General features: G+C 46.7%; 1 protein-coding gene and 1 long non-coding RNA gene across 3 annotated transcripts in view; one reads left to right on the forward strand and one right to left on the reverse strand.

The window, feature by feature from the left end:
• The window catches only part of ATP9A (ATPase phospholipid transporting 9A (putative)), a 121,257-nt gene that overhangs the window by 61,621 nt on the left and 32,223 nt on the right, over window positions 1-27,413 (reverse strand). Inside the window, 6 exon segments of the mRNA XM_032461386.1 lie at window positions 2,533-2,608; window positions 3,374-3,454; window positions 6,507-6,601; window positions 8,468-8,519; window positions 9,797-9,855; window positions 21,134-21,242. Of these exon segments, the coding sequence (XP_032317277.1) occupies window positions 2,533-2,608; window positions 3,374-3,454; window positions 6,507-6,601; window positions 8,468-8,519; window positions 9,797-9,855; window positions 21,134-21,242 (472 nt within the window).
• Window positions 1,205-25,730, forward strand: LOC116657843. 2 transcript variants are annotated; one of them, XR_004312984.1, is made up of 3 exons: window positions 1,205-1,661; window positions 9,627-9,631; window positions 25,717-25,730. It is a non-coding gene; the product is annotated as an uncharacterized LOC116657843 (long non-coding RNA). The 2 variants fall into 2 exon arrangements; XR_004312983.1 differs by lacking the exon at window positions 1,205-1,661 and adding an exon at window positions 3,073-3,262.

Here is a 27,413-nt window from a genome sequence, read left to right on the forward strand (position 1 = left end):
CATGTTAGATATTTATTCAATGTCTTTCAAGTTGGCAAAAATGTAAACGTCAAACAACACGGTGCTGGTGAAGGTGCACGTGTAAGGTCACCAGGAGTGTGACTCAGAGGAGGGAAGTGTGCCACGAGAATGGAAACGCATAAGGCAGAGACCCTCTGGCTCAACACGGTGACGACACCAACATTGAGAATTTCTACCTGGAAGAACCAACCAAACAAAGTACATCACAGACAAAAACACAAGACAGGCAATGGACTGTGGGAAAATGCTCGTGGCATGTAAGAGATGATCATCTGATACTCCTTCTTCTAGAAAGCATTCTTCCAAGTTAACAACAAAAAGAAAAACCCAGATGGCAAACTGATGGACCAAAATATTAAGAAACGGCTTACACCTGGAAAGACGTTCCACCACACTCACAGCTAAAGAAATAAAAGTGAAAACAATTAATAACAAGACACCATTTACCCCCTAACAGACTGGAGACCCATAAAACAGTATTTTTAACTCCTGAATATTAAATACACCATAAAAGTTTTTTAAAAGCCAGATGACATACATATGGAATCTAAAAAATAAAACCAACTAGTGAATATAACGAAAGAGAAACAGACTCACAGGTAACAGAGAACTAGTGGTCACTGGTGGGAAGGGGGAAGGGGGAGGGGAGGGGCAGATAAAGAGGAGGGTGCTAAGAGGTACAAACTACTATGTATAAAATAAATAAGCTACAAGGGTACACTGTACAACACAGGGAATAAAGCCAACATTTTATCATAGCTATAAATGAAATATTAACCTTTAAAAATTCTGTATCACTATGTTGCATACCTGAAACTTCTATAATATTGTACATTAACTGTATGTCAATTAAAAAAAAAGAAACTTCAAAAAAGGGAAAAAAAAAACCAGATGACAAATGGAATGGGAGAAAAAGGGATATTTAGGCATTAGAAATGAGAAACTCTTACAAATGATTAAGGAAAAGGTAAGAACCACAACAGAACAATGACTAAAGGACAAAAACGTAACTGACAAAAGAAGAAACAGAACACACGCAGGCAAAGATGGCCCAGCTTCCTGATAATCTGCAAAATGCACATTGAAAAACTTCTTTTTCAACTCAACTATTAAAGATTAAAAAGAGTGACTAATTACTTGCTAGAAAATGACTTCAAAGTGGAGAAAACTGGTGGGGAAGAGAAACTAGTTCAGGGAGATTTGGGGGGACAGTGGCCCGGGAGAGGAGGGGTGGAGGGGCTGCTGCCTGTCCTGTGTGGCCGTGGCCTTGCTGTGGCCAGTGAGCAGTGGCCTGTGTGGAATCTTAAGGACCAATTTCTCACTTCTTTAGTCACCGAGTAACTGAGAACATTCCAGACTGTGGTGCGAGTAAGGCCAGCAGTGGAAAAGAAAAGGCAAAAAGCCTCGAGGGAGCGCTCATCCCTGTCTATTTGCATTGACTCTGTGGGATCTGAGCTGGTCACTGCTTTCCTTGCCAAACAGCATCCTGCTTGAGAGTTTTGGGTTTTTTTTTTTTTTTTTTGGTACTAAAGAGCCACAAAGCAGCATCGAGCAGAGGATAATGGGCTGGTAGGAGAGAGAGAGAGAGCATGCTTGAAAAGGGAAAAAATTGATTCCTCCCACAGTAAAGACAGAAAGGTGTCAGCAGTGGAATTATAAGTTAATAATAATAGATAATTATAAATGTGATATAATAATGATAGCTGCATAGTGAGTTCTGCTTCTGAGGCCAAGTCTCTGGGTTCACGCCCCATCTTTGCCTCTCATGTGCTGTGTGACCTCAGGCAAGTTACTTTAACCTCACTGGAGGAGGCTCAGTTTCCTCGCCCTGCAGAATGGGCATAATATGCACACAAGCCCGCGTGGTGCTGCTGGGAGGGTGAGCGGAACGCGGAACACACGTGAGGGGCCCGGCACTGTGCCGGGCAGATGGGCGGCCCGCCTGGTGTCAATCCGGCGCTGCAGACCAGGCTCAGCCCCTGGAACCCCTTCTGCTCAGTTCCACCCCAGTGTTCGAACCTTTTCTTCCTGCACCCCAACAGGCCATTGTGCAAACTCGGCTGTGGAGTCCACGGACTTAGGCAATTTCCACGTTAGTGTGGAGTCTTGAAACACTGAGGCCCCAGCTCAGGCCTACAGCCCTCCCCTGGGCCCCTGTTCCAGCAGGACGGGCCGGGCAGTCCCCAGGGACACAGCTTCCAGCCAGAACGAGCAGGCTAACCCAGTTTCTGGTACAGATTAGGACGTCAATCTGGAGCGGCAATTAAGGGCTACTGGCAGAGTGGGCGCTGTGGCAAAGTCCACAGGCAAGAGCAGCTTGTCCGCCCAAGGTCTCCAAGGGCCTGAGGGGTGATCAGATGTCAGCTTAACTCCCTGGAGGCGCAGGAGCAAGTGGAAAACACCGTTTGACCGACAACTAATTTTCCCAACTGACAGATGATTATTCTCATTATACAAACGATTTTCTTTCCTTGGCAAATTGCTAACACATTCTCCCAAAGGGCGCCGTACCTGACGCGATGACCGTGCCGGCCCAGAGCGCGTTCTCGATGCTCAGACTCTCGCTGATCGGAGGGTCACTGTCCTCCTGCAAAAGACCAAATGGACACACGCTGAACTACAGAGGTTTGGGGAGAACCCGCTGGCAGTTTCCAGTCTGCTCCTCTCAAGACGGGAAGAGAGGACGACCCCCGTTTGGAAACCCCCAGCCCAGCCGGGAGAGAAGGGCTGAGCTCATAAAGCATCATCCGTGGACCTTTCACCCCCATGGAAACACCTGAAAACGCTGGTTCATGACTTAAGGAACACTGAAGAAATGCTTTACAAGGTGAGAACCAGAATGCAGAGGAAACCAAACAGAAACAGCCCCTTGCTGGCCAGTCTAAGGGCTTACAGAGCAAGAGCAGACACCGTCTAACGTGGGTTCTATGAGTCTACTGTCCCGGATTCCTGGAACAATTCAAATCCAAATTTAACTTCTATTCTGAAAGGCTGGGAAGCAGCTTAAAAATTATAACCATGGTGGACAGGACTCGCAGGAATAAAGGCGGATGTGGTTCACGTGAAGGAGACGGACGGAGTAACCGCTTTTGGACACCAGCGTGAACGCTGATTCTAACGCCACCTGGCTCGAAGCTGTCAGGCGATTCAAGCTGCGCAGAGGCCGGAAGAAAATCGCAGCGTGTCGATTTTACTAAGAAACACACGACAGCTTTCAAGGCGGGGCCTTCTTAAGGGAGCTGTACCCCACCTTGCGTAAAGCTATTCCCCGACCGACCGGCAACCCCTCGGCAGGCCTTCCCCGCGGACACGCGCTCCAAGCCGGGCGCTGGGTCAAGCCCGGTGCACTCACTCGGGTGAAAGTGCCCACGAAGTTGTGAATGTCGATGTTCGGCTCCTCCGCGTAGACGTACGAGCGAATCTGAAGGAGATCCTATTCGACAACAGTGACGTTTCAGAGGAAAAACAAAGTCGGTGTCTGATTAAAGGGATTTCAGGAAGCACCCACTATTTTTCAAAAGCAAGTGTATTTTCCAAACAGGCTCTCAAAACCCCCGGGGCAGGTGGGAAAACAGAGGGAAACCTTCCAGTCAGTAAGCTTAGCAGTCGCTGCCCACCGTATCCCAAGACAGCCTGGGACCCTGAAGTGAAGACTCTGCGCTGACCTGCGTTTGCCCAGCATTTCAGCATTTCCACAGCTCACTGCGGGTGCAGGTCCCCGTCCCCTGCAGGCTGCTTTACAAGAGTTGTTCCTACCGGTTAAAATACTCGCTCATTCAACAAACGGCGATGGGGCACCTACTCTGTGCAAAGCCTTGGAAAGGGCAGAGGGGTGAAAAAGTGAAGAACAAACACCTCGCACCCATGAGGATGGATGGCTACTGTCCAAAAAACAAAAAAAATTAGTATTGGTGAGGACGTAGAGGAAACTGGAACCCTTGCGTACTGTTGGTGGGGATACAAAATGGTGTGGAAAACAGCATGATGGCTCCTTAAAAAGTTAAACACAGGATTACCACGTAAACAGTGATTCCACATTGAAGAATCGAAAGCAGGGTCTCAAAGAGATATCTGGACACCCATGTTCACAGCAGCATTATTTACACCATCCAAAGGGTGCAAATAAACCAAGTGTCCATTGATGGATGGTCAGTACACACAACAGACTATCACTCGGCCTTAAAAAGGACGGAAATTCTGACACGGGCTACAGCATGGAGGAACTGTGAAGATACTGTGCTAAGTGAAACAAGCCAGTCACAGAGAGACAGACACCACAGGGTCCCACGGCCTTGAGGCACCTACAGCAGTCATATTCGGAGAGACAGAAGGAGAATGGTGGTGGGCAGGGGCTGGGGGAAGAGGGGAAAGGGAGGTGGTGCTTAGCAGGTACAGAGTTTTGTCTTCTGTGATGAGGAGCCGTGGAGATGGTGGTGGTGGGTGTGCAACAACGTGAAAGTCCTTCACGCCACCGAACTGTCTGCTTAAAAATGCAGACGGTAAATTTTGTGTGTCTTCCGCCCCCATAAAAAAAGACTGGGGAAAACCTAATCAAGTGGCCAAATTCAGGCCACGATGCTGCTTAGCAACAAGGGTCTGGAGTGGAGCAGGCCCTGCGCTCCCTGCAAACCACCCAGGAAGCCCCGCAGGCAGATGTGTTTGCAGCGTGGCTTCTACGTACTGACAAAAGGCCCAGGGACACAAAGTGAAAAGAAAAAGCTGCAGAAACCACACTCCACCACCAAGTGTGCAGTTGTACGTTTGTAAGGAAGTGTGCTAAAAACGACGTGGAAAGTCACCACCGACTTCACACGATGCCCCGGGGGAGAAGGTAAGCTCTGGGGCAGAGGCTGCGAGCAGCACGTTTCACTTTTTCCTGCAGAGCTCGCTAAACAATGTGAGTTTTTAAAAATAAATAAATAAATAAGAACATATTCACATATGACTCAGGTGAAGCCTTCCACACCATTCTTTTCATCTATGACTTTGTCAAAACGCTGCTCCCCAATCACACCCCTTCTGCCCCTAAGGCTGAGAATTCCCTGGTGGCACAGATGGTGGCACCTTATCTGTCTCTGGACCCCAGCCCAAGCCTGGAGCAGGTGAACGTTTATGAAGCTGGGTGATGCCTCCAGAGGGCACACCAAGAAAGGAGCTCCGCGCTGCAGGAACAGCAGCGCCTCACAATTCTAGACTCTTCCAGGCTGTCTCCTGAAGAGAGTGCCTCCAACCACGCTGAGGATCAGAGTCCTTTCTTTGGAGGAATCTTACCAGGAAGTGGAACATGTCACCCAGATAAAACCAGAACCCCCTTGCTGAATTAGCCCCATCTCAGGGGCACGATGGTGCCTGCAGCGACCTCCTGACCACAGTTAGAAACTCACCAGAATTCCTGGTCTAAAAAATAGTAATAACGCTGGTGCTACTTCACTTCTGACTGGCCAGGAGGAATCATTAGTCCCGTGGGCACGTGTATGGCTCCATTAACTCCACTGAGACACAGAACTTTCTCCTCACAGGATGTGGTCAGGAGCAGCATTAATCAGCGTGGCCACAAGCCCAGGAAGAGCTTCCGTGTTCTGCTTGGTCCGTTCAGACCACTACAGGACATGTCAGTCTCTGGGCGTTTAAATTACATTTCGTGATTCTGTAACTAGTCCAGAGGCCACGTCCAACCTACGTGGCTTGCAATTAAACTTACTCTTTGGCTCCCTCCCTACATCACTCTAGAGATTATGGCATGAGTGACATGGGGCTGGTGGGCAAGTGGGGGACCCTGGGGAGCTCTGAGGGCCGGTTGGTTCCAACTACAGTGACTGCCCCCTTAGACAGGACCTGTGTGCTGTTCCACACACTGCTCTACACACTGTTCCAGGCACTGGGCACACAGAAGTGAACACACAGGACAGAACCTTGCTTTCGAAGATACTGCCTTGAAGTGAGTGGAAGGGGGAGCGGTGCAAGGAGAGGGTAGGCAGGAAATGCGTGTCTGACGAGGGGACTCGCACACAAAACCCAGGAGACGTGCGTATGGTCGTTCCTGGTGGAGAAGAGCAAGGGCAAATGTCAGGGGGCAGAAGCACCCCTGACGGAGAGGCCAGGGTGGCTGCAGCCAGCGGGCAGAGGGGAGAGGGCAGAAGCCGAGGTCAGGGCCTGAGCAGAAGCACCAGGACCGCAGGATGGATTCTCAGTAAGCTGACATGCCCGTGGCGATTCCGAGCAGAGGAATGAGGTGCTCTGGGCTGTGTGCTTATTTTACACCAGGCACCTCACCAAGGAGTCTGAGCCTCCCTCTGAAGAGCCCCATCCCCACAGGCCGGGTCTGCGTCCACAAGGCCACTCTCCTTGGAACCAGGAAGTGCTCAAGGCTCTCCAGAACCCCCCTCACACCTGATGTCCCATGTCTGGCCCCTGAGGGGTCTGAGTTGGAGAGCCCTGCAAGGACACAGGTGCCAGCTGGTGCTTCTGCGGGGAAAGCTACTCACGGCGGCGGTGGGAAGCCTCTGCGTGCAGGCCACGGGGAGCCGAAGCTTCCAGTCCGTCTCCCCGTCCAGCTGATCCGTCCGCAAGAAGCAAGACCCTGTCGGGGGGAAGGCAGGTGTGGTCTACTCCCCTGCAATTCATGAATCCCCTCCCGTGGTGGCGCTGAGCAGCTCCCGCTCCGGTCCTTGTGAAAATGGCCAGTACACAGCCAACGACAGAAAGGGACAAACAAATACCCGATGTCCCAGTTCCTCTGGAAGCTCTGGGGTCAAATCCTCACTCCACCGCCCACTCACAGGGGGAGGTCCGGCTGACTTCTTGACCGTGTGTCCTGTCCCCAAACTCACAAGCTTGCTGTAACGGATTCAGTGGGATGACTGCCCTCCCAGCACGGTGGCTGGCACGGGGTAACCATTTCAGCCTATTCGGGACAGGCGTTACAAGCCCCTTCTCAGGAACCAGACCTCCTGGGATCAAGTTCATGCTCCACCGCTCGCTACCCACCTGCCCCAAGGCAGTGACTTACCCTCTCTGAGCCTCAGTTTCCCCGAGAGCACAAATGAAGACACTATGGCGCCAAACCTCGCACAGCGAGGGCTAAAGAGCTGATTCGTGCGAACTGCTCAGAACGCAGAAAGGACCACAGAGACCACAGACCGTCTGCGGTGATGACCGGCTCGCGTGTTCCACGCGTGCGTATTTCAGTCTGACGTACAAGTCTGAGCAATTAGCTCCATGTTTCAGCAGAGAATCTACTGAATTCTCTGACACTGCAGTTAAGACTTCTGAGAACTTTCAGGAAGATCTCTCCTAATTTTTTTTTTTAAAGCAGGAAAGAACACTCCTGGGACCCTAACCCATACCACATCATTTTCATGGACTAGGACACAAGAACCGATCTGCAAACAAAGCTACAGTATTTAAAAGAAGACTGCTTTAATTAAGCTGCCTTCCACCCCGCCTCCGGATTACTTAATGTATTATTAGTATAAAATGTCATCTGCACTTTTTATTCAATTCATGGTGAAACAGGCTGCTGCAACCTCAGAGGAATATGAATGCGAGTTTTTCCCGAGGCTCAAAGGCCTCCAATTGCGCCTAACTTGTGCCTAACAGGCAAGAGTGAAACAGCCTGTCTCCTCAGAACAGCTGAAATTTAAAAGTGAAATAAAAAGAAAGGAGATCTGAGTCAACTGATGGGGTGGACAGGCGGTGGGGCAGGCACACCGGGAAACATACTCGGCCTCCAAACCTGCGGACGCAGGACCCGTGGGCAGGGTGCGGAGGGCAGGCTGTCCTGCAACACTTCACATAAGGGACTTGAGCTCCCGTGGATTCTGGGATCTGTCGGGTGGGGGGTCCTGGAACCAATCCCCCTCGGACACCAAGGGACAGCTGTAACTGCAATGAGGAGGGTCTTGGAAGAGACTTGAGAGGTTAGCTCGGACAAACGGGCTGCATCAGTAAATACACTGACGAGCAGAGGCGACTACGGCCCCACCAGCCCCACCACTCACAAGCCAAGGAGGGAAAGGCCACCAGCCCCTCTCCCCAGCGTCTGCACTGCCCCATCTCCTGACACATCTCCCAGTATTTCCTCAGAAGAGAGCTCATTTCTCTCTGTTTCCTCTTGTTAGACTCACTTCCTCATCCCACCAACTCCTGAGGCTGAGCTTAATGCGGCCCAGAGGGAGAACCGTGGCCCCTGTGTGTGACTTTCCCAGCTGCGACTCAGCTTGGGGCCGACTATCTCTGTCCTGATCACAATCTACCAACCTGCCCTGCGTTCACCAAAAACCTTCTTTTTTTTTAATGACAGCTCTCTATTAAGAGAAACATTTTTAATTTGCCTCCGTGGCTCCAAAATGATCACCTAACTTCTGTTACATTTTCAAATGATTATTTTGCCAAATTACCACTGAAAGGTTAATGGTTATTTCTGAAATTGATCCCAGATGTTTACCGTTTTTTTCTGATGTCCTCAGGAAGATCATGTCTGCAGGGACCCGCTGGTTCTGTGTTGGGAACAGAAAAGTGTAACTGTGAAGACGGGTGTGCAAGGTTTCCGCCCCTGCCCCCCGGCCCCCTCGGTGGGAGGGGGGCAGCCCAAACCAAGAGCCCCTTTTAAGTTTCTGCCTCTATCAAAGACAGATCTGGGGATTTATTTTGTTTTGAATCTGAAAAATCTTGCACGCTGCTGTTACATTACTAATCCCCTACTGAAATCTTATCTCTGTAAGAGAGTTTCTAGTCTTCTGGCGAATCCAACCATTACGTCCTGAAATTCCAACCAGAGGACCCGGGGGCCAAAAGCCTGCTCCCCTAGCCGGCTCTCCTCCAGGCTGCCTGCTGAAACTGAAGACATCCTTACGCTCGGCTCAAGCTTTCTGCTTCTACCAATTTTCCAGGTTGATGGTTGGCTTCGAGTGGGGTTTTAACAAGGAAGTCAAGGAGCAGGAGGCAACAGAAGCTGTTCTCTAAAAAAAGAGGGACGCCAGCAGCAGCCCTCGTTTCACTGTGAACATTAAACTGTGTAATAACATAAAGAGGCCCGGGTGGTTCTTCAGAGCTGCCGCCCAGAACTTCACTCTACCTCTGATCGACTGTGAGGTCTCGGATTTAATCCTTTTAAAAGAGCACAGTTCATTTCCTGCAGAAACAAGCTACGATGCAATTCTCTTCTAATCAAATACTATTCCAAGACTCGACAGGGCCACCCCCCAAATCTAGTATCTTCCAAATGTACACATTAAAACGAGAGATCAGTGTTTGTTGAAGCAACAAACATACCAAGAATGCTATTTTTTAAAATGCATTTTTAGCCTTTTCACTGTTCTCGCGTTACACTTAACCCCTACTCTTCATAAAATGACAGAAAAGCACAATGGTTAAGCCAAAAAGTACAAGCTAAAATTGTTCAAAAGGTAGATGACGAATATTTTTACATGCTCATGCAGGCAGCAGACTGCTAGGAAAAACTTTGATACATTAAAAAAAAAAAAAGACTTCAAAACAATAAACATCAAACAGGAAATCAAAATGTGCGTTTGGAAGCAGGATTTCTGGTTCACCAGCACACAGAGACCTTGAAAACCTGCCGTGTGTGTGTGTCTCATGGGGAGGAGATGTTTCTCCCCAGGCAAGGCTATTGGGTAGAATCCCAGAGAGCACACATTCAGTTATTTACCAGACACACAAGTCACACGTTGGGATTCGTGAAGTGATGGCGGTGACGTCCCACGTGCACCCGCCCGCACAGCCACGGTCACACGCTGGGTGCGCCACCACTCACCTTTTCAACAATGATAAGGTCTCCAACTTGGATGCTGGAACTCTTCACCTTCACCGTCCCTGCAAGGAAACAGGCCCAGGGTACAACACGTCTGAATCCATCGCAACTCTGCACTCGCCTCTCGAGAGAGAGAATCTCTCCCAGAAGCACGTGCTCCCCCTCCAGCCCAACACACAGCATCTCCTGTCTCCCTGAGAAAAGGTTCATCTACTGCAGAGACCACTCCAAATCCCACCCTGTACAGCACTGCGTGACACACATCCCGCATGTCAGATCTTCTGTCTCAACGGTGCCTTCGAAGCTATTCTAACTTAGGATGTTAAAGATTCATTCAGCCTCCAACACACACACACACAGAGAAATGAGGTAAAAAATGCAAAGTCAGATCCGCGGACGGAAGGTCAACACTTAAATTCTCACCACCGCCCAAAAGAAAGATGCTAACCCAGCATGACTTACTTTCTGTTAATTTGCAACTGCCGTACAGCACGGCTCGTGTGATTACGGTCAGACCACACAGCTTTGGCTGGATGTGCACCTGGGGAAACGGGAGCAGCCAACACTAAGCACTAAGTCCGAGCTAAGCGCTGCACAGATCCTGACATCCTGACGGCTTTATGTGTCCTCTCAAACAGCCGTCAGAAGACGCTTTATCCCTCGTTTTCAGACAAGGAAAGTCGGCTCAGAGACGCCCCCATCCTGCCCTAGTCTCACAGGCAGAGCAAGCCGGCACCAAGAGTCACACCCTCATCTGACTCTGGAGGCTGGGACGAAAGAAGAGAACTCAGTTCAACTTGAAAAACACCTACTGAAGGGCCACATTCTGGGAATTCAAAAATCAAAGACAGTCCCCTTGCCCTAAAAAAAAGCTCACAGTCTCCTACAGGAGGTGACAAGGCTGTCCTGTAATGAGCAGGACAGCAGACAGGCCAGCAGACAACCTCAACTTTCCCAACAACTGTTCTCCCCAAAGGCCGATGGTCTTCCACGCTTTCATACTTTAAAACGTAAAAACTGCTCTTGGCTCCCAGGCCATATCAGAAAAAGAAAAGTGGAGGGCTCTATTTGGCCCACCAGTGGTGGTCTGCAAACCCACGAGCTGGTGAGAAAGGCAGCCAGACAGATGCTGCTGGTGCAAAGCAGGGTGTGGACGGGTGGGAGTGGGTCTCGTGTGGGAAGGGACCAGAAAGGAAAGAGACCTCCGCCTCTGAAGGAGGATGGGGAACAGGGCCCAGCACACAGAGGGCGCGTGCTTATCCACTCAACAGTCAAGCACCGTTAACTGAAGGCCTGCTGGGGGCCAGGTCTTCCGAGGGCGGGGACACCTCGGCCTCACTCTAGTGGAGGGAAGCAGGCAATAAACAAATAATGAATGAGTAGGACGGGGTGTGGGGAGGTACCAACAAAGGCTTCACAGGAGAGCTGAGGTCAGTATTAACCAGATGAGGGATGCTGGTTACCAGCATCAGAGGAAAGGAAGGCATGAGACAGCAGAAAGCGGTGCACAGGGACAGTATGTGCCTGTGTGGGGCCGCAGGCTGGAGCTCCTTTAGCAAGACCGGAAGCATCACATGAACAGAAAGAGATGAAGGGCTAGTGGGGCCGGGTGGTCCAGCGCCCTGTGAACAGGTCTGTAGAGGAGGTGGGGCTTTATTCTGGTGATGGGTCAAATTCCCACACGAGGGAGCAACACAGAAATCTTCATGTTTTTGGTAATAAGCCCATTTAACATTCAGCCGAGAGAGAGAAAAGAAAAAATAATGACTCTCAGTCCTCAGTATACACCCCAGAGCAAGGGGGACCCGTGTATCATGCACCTGCTGCCCCGCGCCGTGGACTCATTCACTCGACAAATACCCACCATCCACCGACTAGGAACTAGTGCTCGTTTCTTTAGTTTTAAACAGAACTTAAAGACACTAGTGAAATAATCTACGTCCACAAGTCTAGATTTCTACAATTTTCCACCCAATTTTACACTTTTCACATAATTTAGTGCCATGGGTCTTTTTAGTAACTCACCACCATAGAGATGTTCCAAAGCGTCCCAACGATTTCAGTTGAAACAACTCTTTCTAGTAAGTTCTACGGGGTTTGATTTTTAACTAATTTCTGTACTTAACCAAATGTTACCATAACGACAACATGAGCAGACCTGACGCTAAAAGGGTAGCCCTGGAACATGAGGACTTGTAGAAACACACAGCAGACGGAGCTGAGCTGGACCCACCCTCAGCTGCTCGAGGACGGCTAGACCCTCCCTGTTATAGCATCACCACCTACAAAGTGAGCATCTGATGGGGCCTCGTTTTCATAAAACACAAATTCAACCCAACAACCTGACTCCAGAAGTGCTCCAGTGAGACCTACTAGCCTTATAAGCATTTGTTATGTCGATATATTTACAGAGGGAACGGAGAACATCCGCTAATTCTAACAGTCAGATCGTTAGAAATGGGTGAATGCACAGAAGGTTCCACACGCAGAATTCTTTTCCTGCCTGGAATTCTTTTTCTTCTTGTCCCCACTAGGGGGCGACAGGAAGACTCCACGCAGACACACTGCCCCTTCTGGGGAGTTTATCCGCCTTCCTCCAAGGAGGATCGTAAATCCAGCACGGCCCCAGGGCCAATGAACTTCTCCACCACCTGAGCTCACCCCAACTTTCCCAAACATAAATTTACACATTGTCTTTGATTTTATGACTAAAGTGTATGCTGGTGGCCTGACCCCAAACCATCACTGAGCCTGTGTGCTGATCTTCAAGACCTACTTACAAGTTGTCTCTTAACATCTAACTCAAAAAAAGAGCACCGTTATAATTCTTACTAAATAGTAACTACATGTGGATACATGTGTGTCTGTTCCTGGGCCGGAGGACAAAATCAGGAGGGTTATACTTAAAAGGGTTGATGGTGATTCTTCCTGGGGATGGAGGGGGCTAACCCCTTTCTTTGGCATCTATACTTTCTAACTTCTTCACAGTGATTTTTTATAATAAGCACGAGGTGCTCTTCCATTAAGAAAAAAATAAATTAAATTAGCTCCAACTTTTAAGTGACCAGGCCCAGATTTCTCCCCTCTACAACAGAGTCCTGATTTACGATCGGTGAATTTGAACTCTGCCTCTCCGTCCATCTGCTCTACCTCAACAAAAACCCCTTTAATCCGCTGTGTTTGCAGAGCAGTTTCTGACTGACCCCAGCCGGCCGAGCCCTCCTACTGTAACTGACCGTCAGCCACAGGCCTCCGGCTCCATCCGGGGAGGAGGCAGCGGGAGCCACACGGCCACCAGGTCACAGGGCTCCTCGGCCACCACCCCTTCATTAGCATTTTAGCATTTGGTGGGGATGAGCCTCGGCTTTGCAGTTTCCACAAAGGGAGACCCTTGGACTCTCCCCCTTCTAGACAAAATAAAACCACAAGAATGAAAGGAGAAAAAGCAACAGGAAGGAAAGAGACGGGAAGGCAGATGCCGGCATTTATATTCCAACACTCCCTGGGGCTTTTTGGCTGGTGACACCTGAATAAAACATCCCCCTCTAAGGAGGCTGCAGGCTGGGAGGGGAGGCCCAGCCAGAGCGGGAGGAAGAGGGAGAGAAAGGGGACCCAAGCCAGAAGTGCAGCATCCAGCATTCAGCGGCTGGGATTAACTCGAAGAACCTAGAAATCTCTTAAAACTGTGGAAATGGCTCAAAACATACAATCTCTAACCTTATATGCACCACTGTCCTGAGTTTTCTACCAATGTTTTTGCAAAAAAAAAAGGAACAAGATACACCCGCACTCTGCTCCCCGGCTTCCCAACAGAGGAATCCAAGAAATGAAAAACCACTCCTCACCCCCCCACTCCAGACCTCTTTTCTCTTTTGGACCCTCTCACACCCACTCTCCAACCTCCAGCCTCTGGGATTCTTAAATATCTTCGCAGGAACTCTGCAGAAGCTGAGGAAGAGATTTTTACACAAGTGACGGGAAGACTCTCCGCTGGCCACACCCTCCATCACAAAGTGCCTCCCATAAAATACATGCGGCCTGTTCACATTTCCCCAGGTCACCCGAGTCACCTCTGAGCCAGGGTTTGTAATGGGGAACAAACTTCCAATTACTAGAGCTGTTTATTTCCGCAGAGATGGACCCCAAGCCTTTCATAAGCAAACCTATTGAGCCCAAATCATGCTTTTCATGGATGACAGCTTCAGAATAAGGGCAGTTTGTCTACACCGCAGAGAGAAACCAGATGTTTCCCTTGAGTTGAAACAAGCAAATGACAATTCAGTCAAACTGCAGAACAGTCCAAAAAAATTTTTTTAACTCCGGGGCACTAATACATGTGGGCCAATTTTTTGACCCCCCCCATACCCCCAGCTACACTTCTCTTTTTCATTGTGCGAGCAGGACGCTGATTGCCTTTGTAGACCTCTAACAGCAACCACCGTGCACTAACCCTGGTTAATGTACAACTCTTTAACTCGCACTCTAATCTGACTGTGACAGTGATGAGTTGTAAATTCTACAGCATGTGTACATTTCCTGGGCTTGACACGAAAACGCCTCTGCAGACCCGGCAGAGTTCATAGGTTGAAAACTGAAGTTTTCGTGTTCTAATTGGGTCGGCCCGCATTCCCCAAAGCCTAAGAAAAGACTGTGATTTGCAAACAGGCAAAGGATGGGAAAGTATTATTATAAATTCCACAAGCCACTTCCTGGGGCTTTTGTTTAAAATAGCGGGAACTTGAGAAAGGCTGAAGTTTAAATATAACAAGCTTATACCCAACAGAGGCTTTTAAAATAAACATATAAATGGTCCTCCCCTGCTCCTGGTGCCCAATAATGATGAAGTGGACCAACACCCTCGGCAGGGGGAAAACACCTTTTGGGAAAGATAACAGTGCAATTTGCATGTGAGATTTTTTTCAAGGCTTTTTTTTTTAAATAATTAAACAGTAGATCAGTTCACCAGTGATCTGTAATAAAGTGAAACTGAGTACTTTGAAAAAATAAAAAGAACCTTATGGGTCTGAAATAACAATTTTGCATCTGTCAGAGAATGTATGAGAAAACCTTTGGCAAGATCTGTTTTAAATAAGACTTGTAAAAGCGAATGCCCTGAATCTTAATGAGGGAACCTTGGGAAGGGGAATTCTTTGCTTGCTGAGCTGTATTTGTGGTCCTCAGTAAGGGCCTCGGCAGTCCTGTGGCTGCAGGAATATCAAAAAGACCATCGCTGTGCAATGGAAATGCTTATGCCAGTTATAAAATTCTGGTTTTTGAAGTGAAAAAAAAAGTGAATGAAGGGCTGCAAATGGCAAAATATCCTTCTTTCTTATAAGTGAGTTGTATTCCATTTTATATATATATATATATATATACACATATATACACATGCTGCATCCTCTTTATCCATCCATCTATAGATATGCAGTTAGGATGCTTCCGTATCTTGGCAACTATAAATAACGTTGCTGATTATAGCGGGATGTGTGTGTTTTTTAATTAATTCTTATTTTATGGTTGGCTTTATTCCTTTGATAACTATGTTAAGTTTGACAAGCTAAAGCTCTAAACGTTCTTAGAAACAATGAACAGTGCATACATGTAGATTTGTTTAATATGAGCAATACATTGTGTATATGTATTTACATGCAACATATTGTATACGTGCAGTCAAACTGTAACAATTCTACCTAATAAAACTGAAAAATGGGAAAAAATCGTCACTATAATTCTCTAAAAAAAAAAGCATAAAGCTCTTTTTAGTGTTACCTCACGTCTGAACAGAGTTCATACTTTGAAAACATAAACGGTACTGATGTTTAAGAACACAGAGTTTGAGTTTAGCTAATTAACTATTAGCTAATCGACTCCCCATTACTGAACACACGTTCCCTGCACTATCTTACCGGCTCCTGGTGAACGCCAATGGAATACAACTCCCTAAAAGAAACACGTGCATGTCCTTAGACCTCAAAATTCAGTCACATTCATTGCAATCCTAAACAGTGGTGCAAAGTGGATTTTGAATTAAACTGGGAAAAAAAGATGTCACTCTCCAATGGAAGTGAGACCCTGGAGGTTATTCTGTAACTGGGAAAGGAGGAACAGAGCACAGTGGAGGAACCACCGGGAAAGCTGTGTTTTTTACACGACAGATGTACTGAAAAGCTGAAGACAGGAGGGATTCTCTCCGTTTTGCATAGACCTTCGGCTTATGGCTTATGGTTCACCATGCGCCCAGATGTCCCCAGCAGGAAAGAAGCATCAGCGATTGTGTTAATTATGCTTCTGTTTGCACTTTCTTTCAAGGCTAATTATCCGCTTGATTCATTTAGCCCCTCATCACAAGTTAGTCCTGGAAAACATTCCTGGTATGAAGACCCATGGAATTCATCTTGTGAAAATGCAAATCCAATTGCCCTCACCACCTGGGATACTCTAGGCAGACACCCCCCCCCATCCCACCCCCAGAATTAAAGTTTAGGTTTGGGGAAGACATGTGTAAAGAGAAATAATTCGTTTGCTAATTATTCTTTCCTGACCCAGCCCAAATCTTTCAAGTAACAAAACAAAGTTCAGCTGGGTCTGCTACTACTTCAACATCCTCTCTTCTTTGGCTTTGGGGTTTCCAGGGCCACTGAATGCTATTAATTTGGAAAGACAGCCCTACGATTAAATTTGCAAAACTGATAAAGGTCTAAGACCCTCTCTTAAGTCTCCTGTGATATTTAAATGTAGATTTCAAGCGGGAGGAGACGGGGTGCTTTTACTCATCCTAAAACATCCATCAACAGCTTGTCCACCTTAGAATGAGGTTGGATTGATTTCTTTGGGTTCAGAAACGTGTTTTTAAGGGACTTTAATCTAAAAGTCCTTCTGGAAAGCATATGTGTTAAGGCTGAACAGAGTGGCAAATCACTGAGATATTCCACTTACACATGTGAAACTCAGCTCCCGGCACAGACTGGCGCCCAGACTTGGTTTCACAGACAGACAAGCTGGGGTTCCCATCACAGCTCTACCCCTTAACTGGCTATATCATCCCAGACCTGACACTTCCCCTCTCTAAGCCTCAGCTCCCTATGTGTAAAAGCGACTTCCACAAGGCTGTTTAAAAAATTACAGAGCAGACCTCGTCCAGCACCTCGCTGGCTTATGGTAGGTAAATCTTTCTTCATTTTTTTTCCCTCCTGCTTCCCAATTTGGACAGCATTTTTTGGACAGTTCCAATGTCATCCTCTCTCTGCAGCATGCCTTGGTTACAGGTTCCTGGATCACAGAAAGAACTCCCAGGTCCTCACTGGCCTACACGGACTCTTCTTCTGTTTTTCCAGGAAAGAGAGGCTCAGGATCAAGGCCAAATTGGGAAAAACAAGATGGAGCCAGAAGCTGGGGTTCCGTCTCCGTAATCCTAGCCATCAAACCTGTGACCTTCGGAGAACCCTTTACCAGGGCCACTTCATGGGCATGTGATCTGGGTACTGGCACGGGGCCCTGCGCTCAGAGGGGCCCATACTTGATTCCATGCCCTGCTGTCACCATCTTGGAATTCTGAGTAACTTCTGAATAGGGGCCCGCGCATGCTCATTTTGAATTAGGCACCTCAAATCGTATAGCCAGTCCTGCTTTCCTCCATCCTGTAAGACTAAGGGTGCAGGTCATCTCTTCCGGGAAGATGTCATCAGCTCCTCTCTGATGGCCTCCCATAACCTCTGGCTCATACCTCCATTTATTCACCCACCAACATTCAGTGAACCCCTGCTATAATACCATCAGCACTGCCTTTCTTGGGCAAAGACCAAGCAAGTCCCAGCAGAGTACTAAATTCTTCTCATGCAAGAGATATACAGCAACTCTCCAAAGCAGGCGCTATTATTATCCCAAATTTCCTGACAAGCTAAGGGACCCGCCCACACAGCAGGGAGGAGGTGGAAGCAGGGATCCTGAGTCCAGGCACCAACTCAGAACCACTACTTCCTTCAACTGCCAGACACTGTGCTCAACCCAGGAACCCAGTCGTCGAGAAAGGGGACATTCCTGATAAGGGCCACAACACTCTTACCACTAAAATACAATTACTAGTTACATTTTTTAATCCTCCATTTACCTGCCTGGATACCTCACTGGACCATTAATTCCCTGAAGCCCTAGCCCCTCATGTTGATCTCTGTAATACAGAATCCTATCACAGACTTGGGGAAGGATGGCAGCTCAAATACCCTTGAAGACTGAATAAAAGGTCATTTCTAAATGGAGGCTGATTTTATTATTCAAATACTTCTTATTAGCTATGAAAATTACATTAAAAATTAATCCACTGGAATGTTGTTTTAGATGCACCTTGAATAAAATAAGATGACCTAAAATGTTGGAAGCAGCAATTAAAAAAAAAAATATATATATATAGCATAAAAACAGCATCCATTTTTCCTCCCATTGGTGCATTCCTTATTTCAGGATTTTTAGTTCAGCTGTTTAAAATCCATTTTTTTCCTCAAAGTTCAAAATTTTTTCAATTTGATTAACATCATGCCTCTAAAATTTTGGCAACATCCCTGAAACTGTGCCACTGGCATCCTTGAAACTGTATTCCTGCTATGTCATGAATCTAATTTTGAGACACCAGACAAACACAAATTGAGGGATAAGTACAAAGTATCTGGCCTGTCCTTTTCAGAAATGTCAATGTCATAACAAAGAAGTCCCGGGCGCTCTGCCAGGGTAAAGGAGGTTAAGGAGAAAAGACAACTAAATACAGCTGGCAAACCCATACTGGTTCCTGGATGAGGGGGGAAAAAAGCCACTAAAAACCATTTTATGAACAAATGGCAAATTTTGAGTACAGAGTACAGGTGAGATTAACAGTAGTGTACTGATAAATTTCCTGATTTTGAAAATTATTCTCTGATACCTAAAAGAAATGTCCTCCTAGGAATTAAACACTGAAATATTTAGGGGTTAAAAGGGAATGATGTCTGCAACTTAATTCTCCAACGGCTCAGAGAGGGGGCGAACACTAAAAAGCAAACGCAGCCAAGCGTTCAGCGATCGATGAATCTGGGTGAAGGGCAAGTGGGAGTTTTCCACATGATTTCTGCAACCTTTTTGCTACTTAGAAATGATTACCTGCCCCCAGCATTTTAAGTGTGTCGGCACAAGTACTGCTATTATTAATCAGGAAACAATGCAGCAGGCAGGTAAACACCACAGCCTATAATCTCCTGGTCAAGGACTTGATGCTTTGATTTCCCAACTTCCTTGAACTCTGAAAAGTGTTGAAGAGTGCATTTTACGATGCCACGTGATGAAGAGAGAAAACAGCCCCGTGCGGATGTGCACATACGTACCTCGTTCCCTTTTGCCTCTGAACTCACTAAATGCAGATCCCGGTGAAAAGCCTCACCCAAGAAAATATTATGAGGTATCTGAACATCAAGGTTACAATGGGCTTCTTTCTCTTCCTCTCTCTGAAATTTTCCCGTTTGGGCTTCTGAGTCTGGCCCTTCCCCCCAAAGGGGATCAAGTAACTAACCTCCCCTCCATCACTTTCCAAGTCGACAGTTTCTTCAGCGCTTTTTGGGGGGCTTTCAAAACAAATGGCAGAGCCAGGGTCTGGGTTAATATTCAGAACTCTGCCCAGTGTTCCCCTACGGGTGGATTGGCATGACAATGGAAACCACGGGCCACAAAAGGAGACCAACAAAGGAAGACAAAGTTTCTAATGCTAGAGCCATCTGCCAATTCTCTTCAGGCTCTTTTCAAGACCTGGGGGAAGTTAAAGCAGGGGCTGAGAAGGGGGTCTGCAGGGGAGGGCAGAAAAATCATTCACAGGAAAAGCAATTGCAATATGAAAAGAACCAAAGAAGGTTTGGAGCCGGATAGATGAATGAATGGAATCCCAGGACCCCTCCTCCTGAGCTCTAAATAGACCCTCCGCATCCTCTCTGATGGGGCTTTTGTTGGTTGCCAAGCATCTTAAACGTTATAGTCAGAATATGTTATTAAGGGAGGATTTAATATACACGAACCACAAAAAAAAAAACACCCTCCAGACGGGTCCTCTGATTACCCACGTAAAAAGCCCAAGCCACCTGCCTCTGCAAAGATTATGCTGGGTTTTCTTTCTTTAGTGGCAAAACATCCTAAATACAGTAGTTTAGCAATAACAAAGCACTCCCGTACCAACTCTAAATCCCCTCCTTCTCCCAAGGACTTGCAACTTTTAAGACCACCAGCTACGAAAATCTGTTTAAATGCACTAAAACAAAATATTTCCATGCCCTCCAGGAAATTTTTTTTTTAATTCTGGAGCCTTAAATATATTTTCCCCAATATTTTTCCTAGTAGGAAAATTCTCCTGAAACCCCTGGAACCGCAGGCAGACAGCTTCATCAGAAGACTAACGCGCTTACCATACAGCAGCTCACACTTGGGCTGGGCGCAAGCTCCCACAGGCAGCTATCTCGCTATCTCTTTCAGAATTCTCAGTTTCCTGAAGGTAAGGCACAGCTTTTATTCCCCTCAACCCTTCCCAAAACGTTATTAATCCCTGAACGGGATCTGTAATCTTAGGGAACTTCAGGTCACATTCTCTCATTTCTGAACACAACCTCACAGGAAATGCATCTACTGCAGAATTTGTAGTTGGAAACAGAAGTCGACACTGACTAGGTTGTTTTGTGCATTTTCGATGGTGTATTTGAAGGCATTTTTTTTTTAATTTCAAAAATTAAAGGTTACCCTGTCATTTCTCTTTGGGTCAGACGGTTCACTCTCCACTCTTCAATTTCGAGGATTTATAAAATGCCTTCAAAGAAACCTTCACAGATGCAGTATTTATCACGTAAATCTGTGCCTCCTTAAAAACTAACACTGCAAAGTCGTAACATTATTTCTGTCATGTTGGAAGAGTATCTTTTAATCAAAGCTGTGCTCCCCTGGAAACTCATGTAGGACAGACCGCAGCCTCCACATGCTCTCCATCCCACCTCAGCCAGCCCGGCAAAAGGGGTGAGCAGCAGAGGATACCAAGTGCACAGAACTAAATTCCAGGTTGACGAGGCACAAGTCAACGGACAGCACTGGCTCTAAGAGGGCAGTGGCAGACCAGGGAGGCAGCCGGAGTCCCCCCAGGCCCAGGGCACACGTTGGCCTCCCTGATGCTGGCAACCAAGTGTCCCACCACGTGGCATCAGCACACCCACCAGCCCCAAGCCTTGAACTCTGCTCCCTGACTGTCAGCAGGCCTGTAATTGAGTCGCAACCCAGTGCCCCACCCCCCACCCCCCACCCCTGGGGCAGGGCAGCAGGAGGCAGCCCCAGCGGAGCCGGGAGGCTGACCTCTTGCTGTGAGCCGGCTGTAGACCTGGGAGTTGACTTCCTTGTCCCGAATGTAGCATCGGATCTCCTCCACCGCCTCCCGGATGATGGTGACGGCCAGCACGAAGCCCTGCAGACAGAGGGAGACAGGGTGAGCCCTGCTGAAACCCACCTTCCCCTCCTGGAGCCAGGCACGGAAAAGGCCAGAGGCCCCTAGGGAGGGTAACAGGGCAGGACCTGCTAATTATTCCAAATGCATAAGCCCCAGCAAGGCCAGCTCTCTGAATCTCACACCCTGGAGAAACCCTCGCTGACATGCATGTACAGGGATGTTCCCATTCACCACTGCCACCGGGTTCCTAAAAGTGAAAAACAGTAACACCAGAACCGTCTGTCCACAGGCAAGGGCAAGGTGACCTCCAATGTTCGTATCTCACGTGCCCGGTGCCATTCGAAGTGGTTTACCTTCCTTAGTGCAGCTCATCACCGAGCTTGCCAGGCTACAGTGAAGAAACTGAGGCACACAGAGGCTGCGTGATTTCTTGCCCAAGGACATAAAGCTCGTAAGTGATGATGCAGGACATTTACCTCCAAGGTCTTTGCTCGTAACTGCCACAATGTTCTGCATCTGGAGAAACTTGGGTGAGTGGAGCCAATAAGATGGACCACCAGGACACAAAAGGAGACAGATCCCTGTTTGTATTGACCTGCCAGTAGGGAAATCAACCCTTCGGAACATAACAATATAACATTGTTCAAATAAACATCAACAGAGATTCCACGCACTGTTAAAGATTTTCCAGTGTCCTTAACTATTGGTTAGATTCCTCTGGAAGGCTGGGGACTTGGATGGGGTGGGGACTTCAGTCTTACCTGTAATGTTTTAAACTTCTACAAAGAAAATTAATGTATTAATTGCATAAGTGCCTAATAATAATAAAAAATTTTAAAGAGCCCGACCTTCTCAAGTCAGATAACCCAACTCACAAAACCTGGCAGGGGCCCGTATGTGAGTCACCCCGTCGCAAGAATCGATTTCCATCTAGGTTTTTCCTCTTGTCTCAATAAAGGCAAGAACAGTCATCCGTTTTTCTTACAAAATACCCTTGTCATCCCTCCTTTGAAAGTCATTTTTAAAATGCAGAGCACAACTGGTTAGCAGCAGTGCATTCTCTGAGGATTTCATTTTCACACTGTTTACCCCATGAAATATATTAGCTCCAATTCAAAGGTTTTAAATCTCTTATGTAAATCTAGCCAGAGATGTGCTGCTTTGTGAAACTCCTCCAGAGGCTCACGCATCTTCACAATCAAAGGATTACTCCTGTTTCCAATCAGATGTAAAGTACACACTGCAGCCAAAGCAAAACTGGTACCTTTCAGAATAAAAGCATAACCAGACCACATACGGAGGTGAGAGAAAGCCCGTTCTGGACAAGCACAGACCAGGTTTCCAGAACCCCCGCCCATCCCCCACGCTGCTGTTTTGTTCTGGGCCAGAACCCAGGTTTTTGTTGTTTGTTTTTTCAAATGTTCCAGTTTCTGTTTCTCTCTGCATGGGCCTGGCTGAATTCCACTGATGTCAATGGGAAGTGTGTGCTCATCACAAAGACAGGAGCCGCCAACCTCCCTGCTGCAAATACCACCTCCTACATCACCCTATCTATGCACAACCCCCCCCCCCCACAAAAAGTTCTCATTAATCCCAGAGGATTTGCCACCTCTTAAGCTAGAAATTGCTTTACAAAGAGATGCAAATGTAGTCCATAAATAAATCCCAACTGTCTGGCTTCGGCTTCGGAGGTCCTTAAGAGCCACGGATACTGAGAAAGCAGCCTGAATGGGGGTGGGGCGTTGTCTGAGCCTAGAAGCAAATCACCGGTGGTGGTGGTGAACAGACATGCAATTCTGAAGGTGCTAAGGCTCTTCTGTAAAGTTGTACATCAAAAATAGATTTACTAAAATAAAATAGATATACTAAAGCAAAACTAGTCTATGAGAGAAATCAGAAAAGCAGTTACCTCTGGTTGGGGAGGGGGCTGACTGGACAGGGGTAAAGGGAACTTTCTGGGGTGATGGAAATGTCCTATGTCTTGATTGAGGTGGTGTTTACATGGGCGATGACACATGCCAACACACACTGAGTTGTAAACATAGTATCTGTGCATTTTATAGCATGTCGATTGTATCTTAATAACAAAAAAAATAACCTAGATTTGTTATTTGGTCTTCACATAATGTTATGGATTATTTCAGCTGTCTCCTAAGGAATTTCTCCCTCTAATACATTGGTACCAAGGAAAAAGTTACAGGCTAAAGCATAATCCAGACAATGAACAAGGTCACTAGTACCGGAATTGTAAAATTAAAAGGAGAACGTTTCCTGAGAATCTCCTATATGCCAGGAGCTATTTGAAGCATTTTACTTGCTGCACCTCACTGAACCTCCCGACAAGCCAAGGCAGTAGGTATGATCGCCCCTACTTTCAGGCGAGAAGACAGAGGCTCAGAAGAGCTTGTTCCAATCACACAGCGGCTCAAACTGCAGCCCAGGCAGCACCTCAACCATCTGGCCCCACAGCCCTCATTCTGAACCACTGCATTTGTGGCTGGGTTTGAAATGAGAGGACTTCCAGGGTGGTCAAGAGACATTTCAAAGTGTATCTTAGCCAAAACCTGGAAACTGATTCTCTACGTAAAAATCTAGGGGGTTTAGGGGCAATCAGCCTCAGTCGCCTGGAAACAAAGGCTGTCTGATTTGCCTTTGACCTCAAACTCCCCTCTCTGCAGCTCTTGGAAAGAGAAATAGAACTTGTACAAAACAAGCATCTTCTCCCATCTCTGAACAATCACCGGAGACTCTGGCTGTAAAAGGGGCCAGGAGGCAGGTGGAAACCTCAGGAATGCCGGAGGCTGCTGGACACCGGCCCTCTTCACTCCATAGCCAGTCACCGGGAAGCCAGGCGATTCAGCCGCTTGCACCAAAAATCAGGCTTCCTGGAAAGTTTCTCCTGGAAACCCAAGGAGAAACCCTTCAGCAAGGAGACACAGGCTAGAACTAGGGCCAGGCCCTCTTCAGAAGGGTGGGAGCCCTCCAGGTCACCTCGGCCCCCATGCTGCACCCCACTGCGTTTCCTGGGGGGCTTCTGCAGACCCTGGATTCAGCATCATCGGTGCTGAGGTACAGAATCCATACCAGGAACGGAAAAGGGCACAGCACCTGCCATCAAGTCACTCAACACTTTGATACTCGGTGACCAGCCCCAAGACCCAATATGGCCTCCCCCGTGGGAGGGAGCAACTCTGTTCCAACTGGTTTCAAACATCCTGAACGCACACCTCATCTACGTAGTTTCCTATGACCCTCCAGCTTCCAGAAAGACACGGAGATGACTTAAGACAGAGGTCTCTGTACATTAAGATCAAAAACTATTTAAAACAATCAAAGGCAACTCCAAGCTCCACAGATAACCACTAGCTTTGGTTAGGTCTGGAAGAAGCTTTCAGACCTCTATGTATCTACATACACATTCACATGCAGAAATATCTGCTGTGGGGGGAGAGGGTCATAACAATGGGAGCACAGGTCCACGTTCTTTTCATGTAAAAAAGGATCCTGATTCACATCGTCTCCGTGTCAACGTCACTGGCACGATTTCACGGTTTCTAATTCCCGGGCAGCATCCCATGGTTTTGCTAGACTAGTGTCAGGTAACTATCCACAGGCATTTGTTTGCTTCCAGAGCTTTAGTGCCCTAAACCACGACGCAGTGGATATCCTTATATATACACCCCACTTCCCCACCAAAGCCCTTTCTGATATTCCAAGGTCCAGTCCTCAGAAAAAGACGAGTCTCCGTCTCCGTGCGACTCCAGGTCCTCTTCACACCCTGGCACCATCTCAGTGACGTTTCTTACTCTCCTTTGCTCAAAGTTCTGGTTTATCGAGTGAGGGATCATTTTCTCTACCAGTCTGTTTTGCCTCCAGCCCATGGGAACCTCCAATAACCACCCCTGGAAGAATTCAACAGAGCTGATCTCGTTTGCAACCCAACTGTTTCTCAGGCATATAAATTCCTGCATAATTCCATCTTCTCTTAGTTGCACCTACGTGAATCTTGGTTAACAGAATGGAAAACTTACGCCAAAAAAACAGCTGAAGTCCCCTCTTCCCACACAGATGCCAATAATAATATAAACAAGGCTGTAAGGGTGCTAATAGGTCTGTACCCCAAAAATTGTCTGGATGATGGGTTTACACGATGGGCTGGGCAGATGAATAAACACCATGAGGGGTGAGAGCACAGACCAGATGTCATGCTTGAGAAAACAAAAGGCAGGGAGCGGGGAGACACACAGCTGTCTTCTCCAAAACCGTGGGATCCTAACTTATAAAACTATGTATTTAATAACAGAGACTCTACCGTAACGTAAGTTAGGGTGTATATAAAACAGAGGCACATGTAAGAAGGAATGAAAATGGACCTCTTGGGTGGCTGCACAGCTGGGCTTTCTGTTGTTCTTCTCCTTCAAATTTTTCTCCAGTAACAGTGAGTCCTTTTATAATTGAAAAAGGAAAAGGGGGGGGGAGGGTATAGCTCAAGCGGCAGAGCACACGCTCAGCATACACATGGTTCTGGGTTCAATCCCCAGTACCTCCTCTAAAAATAAAGAAACAAGTAAAGTTTATAAAAAAGAAAAGAAAAATGAACAGATGCCACTTTAGAGGCAATAGAGCAGCAAGATCTGGATTGTGGGACAAGACTTAAGAGATGGGGTCTGGTCACCCCACAGTCCCAGTCCAGGGTTCCGGAGTCCAGAAGGTACCAATGTGAGGTACCAAGGAACTCCCTACACCCTCAAACTGGCAGCCTGCAGACAGACCACCGGGAGAGGGGTGTGTTCAATCCACACAGCACTTTATCATTTTTAAAATGAGTTGTCAACATCTAAAAATCAAGAGAAAGAAATGCTGGAAATTAGAAAAAAGTATTCAGAACTGTGCTTATCTTGTAATCCTTTTTTCTAAAAAGGAGTATTGAGGAGCAAGGAAAACACAAGAATTTTTAATCTATTGTTGTATATAAATTATACTCAATTAAGAATAATTACAGTATATGAAATCGCTCATATGTGGAATCTAAAAAAAAAAAAAAAAAAAGAACATAAATACGAAATAGAAACAGACTCACAGACACAGAATACAAACGTGGTTGCCAAGGGGCAGGGGGTGGGAAAGGACAGACTGGGAGTTCAAAATTTGTAGATACTGACAGGCATATGTAGAATAGATAAACAAGATTACACTGTATATAGCACAGGGAAATATATACAAGATCTTGTGGTAGCTCACAGCAAAAAAAAAGTGACAATGAATATATGTATGTTCATATATAACTGAAAAATTGTGCTCTACACTGGAATTTGACACAACACTGTAAAATGACTATAACTCAATGAAAAAATGTTTAAAATAAATAAAAAACAAAACTCATCTTCAAAAAAAAAAGTAAAATTTTCTGGGATGTGAATCTCCCTCCAACTAGTTTATGTATCCATGGGTGACTATTAAATAATGCTGAGACAGCTTTCAAAAAAAAAGAATAATTATGGTAAATGACAGAAGCACGTCCAAAAAAAAGTTATTCGTTGTTCGTAAACTTTGTCAGAATGAGAAAGAAATGAAAAGACAGTGTTCTGCGGGGCAGAACTGGACAAGAGGGACATTTTTATATCTTTCCTGAATCATGTGACTGTATTACCTTTCAAATAACTATACTTTAAAAAGGTAACTGGTAAAAGTGCTGTGTGATAGATGGTATTTTACACACATTACAAACTAACTTTTCTTAAATAAGTAACTTATGGTTTGACTTTATACAGGTATTGCTTTTTGAATGAATTCTTATTTTGTGGTTTGCTTTATTCCTTTGATAACTATGTAAGTTTAAAAAGCTAAAGTTCTAAATGCTTGTAGAAACAACGGACAGGACATATATATGCAAACTAAAAAAAAGTGCAGTATGTTGTGTATATGTACTTATATGCCATATATTGTATGTGTGCAAACTGTAACACCTCTCCCTAATAAAACCGAAAAATGAAAAAATAAATAAAGCTTTAAAAAAAATTAGGGTATTTCATGTAAAAGTCTGAAGTTTCTACCTTTGGGATCTGGCAACTCTGGGTCCCCGTTTGCACCTCACAGAACGAGGTGGCATCTTCTGCTTTGGGATGGGACACGAGCTCCGACTTCTACCAGCCTGGCCTCTGAGTCTGCAACGTTCGGCATGGAAGAGTG

This window comes from Camelus ferus, chromosome 19, assembly GCF_009834535.1.
Source record: "Camelus ferus isolate YT-003-E chromosome 19, BCGSAC_Cfer_1.0, whole genome shotgun sequence".
Lineage (NCBI taxonomy): Eukaryota > Metazoa > Chordata > Mammalia > Artiodactyla > Camelidae > Camelus > Camelus ferus.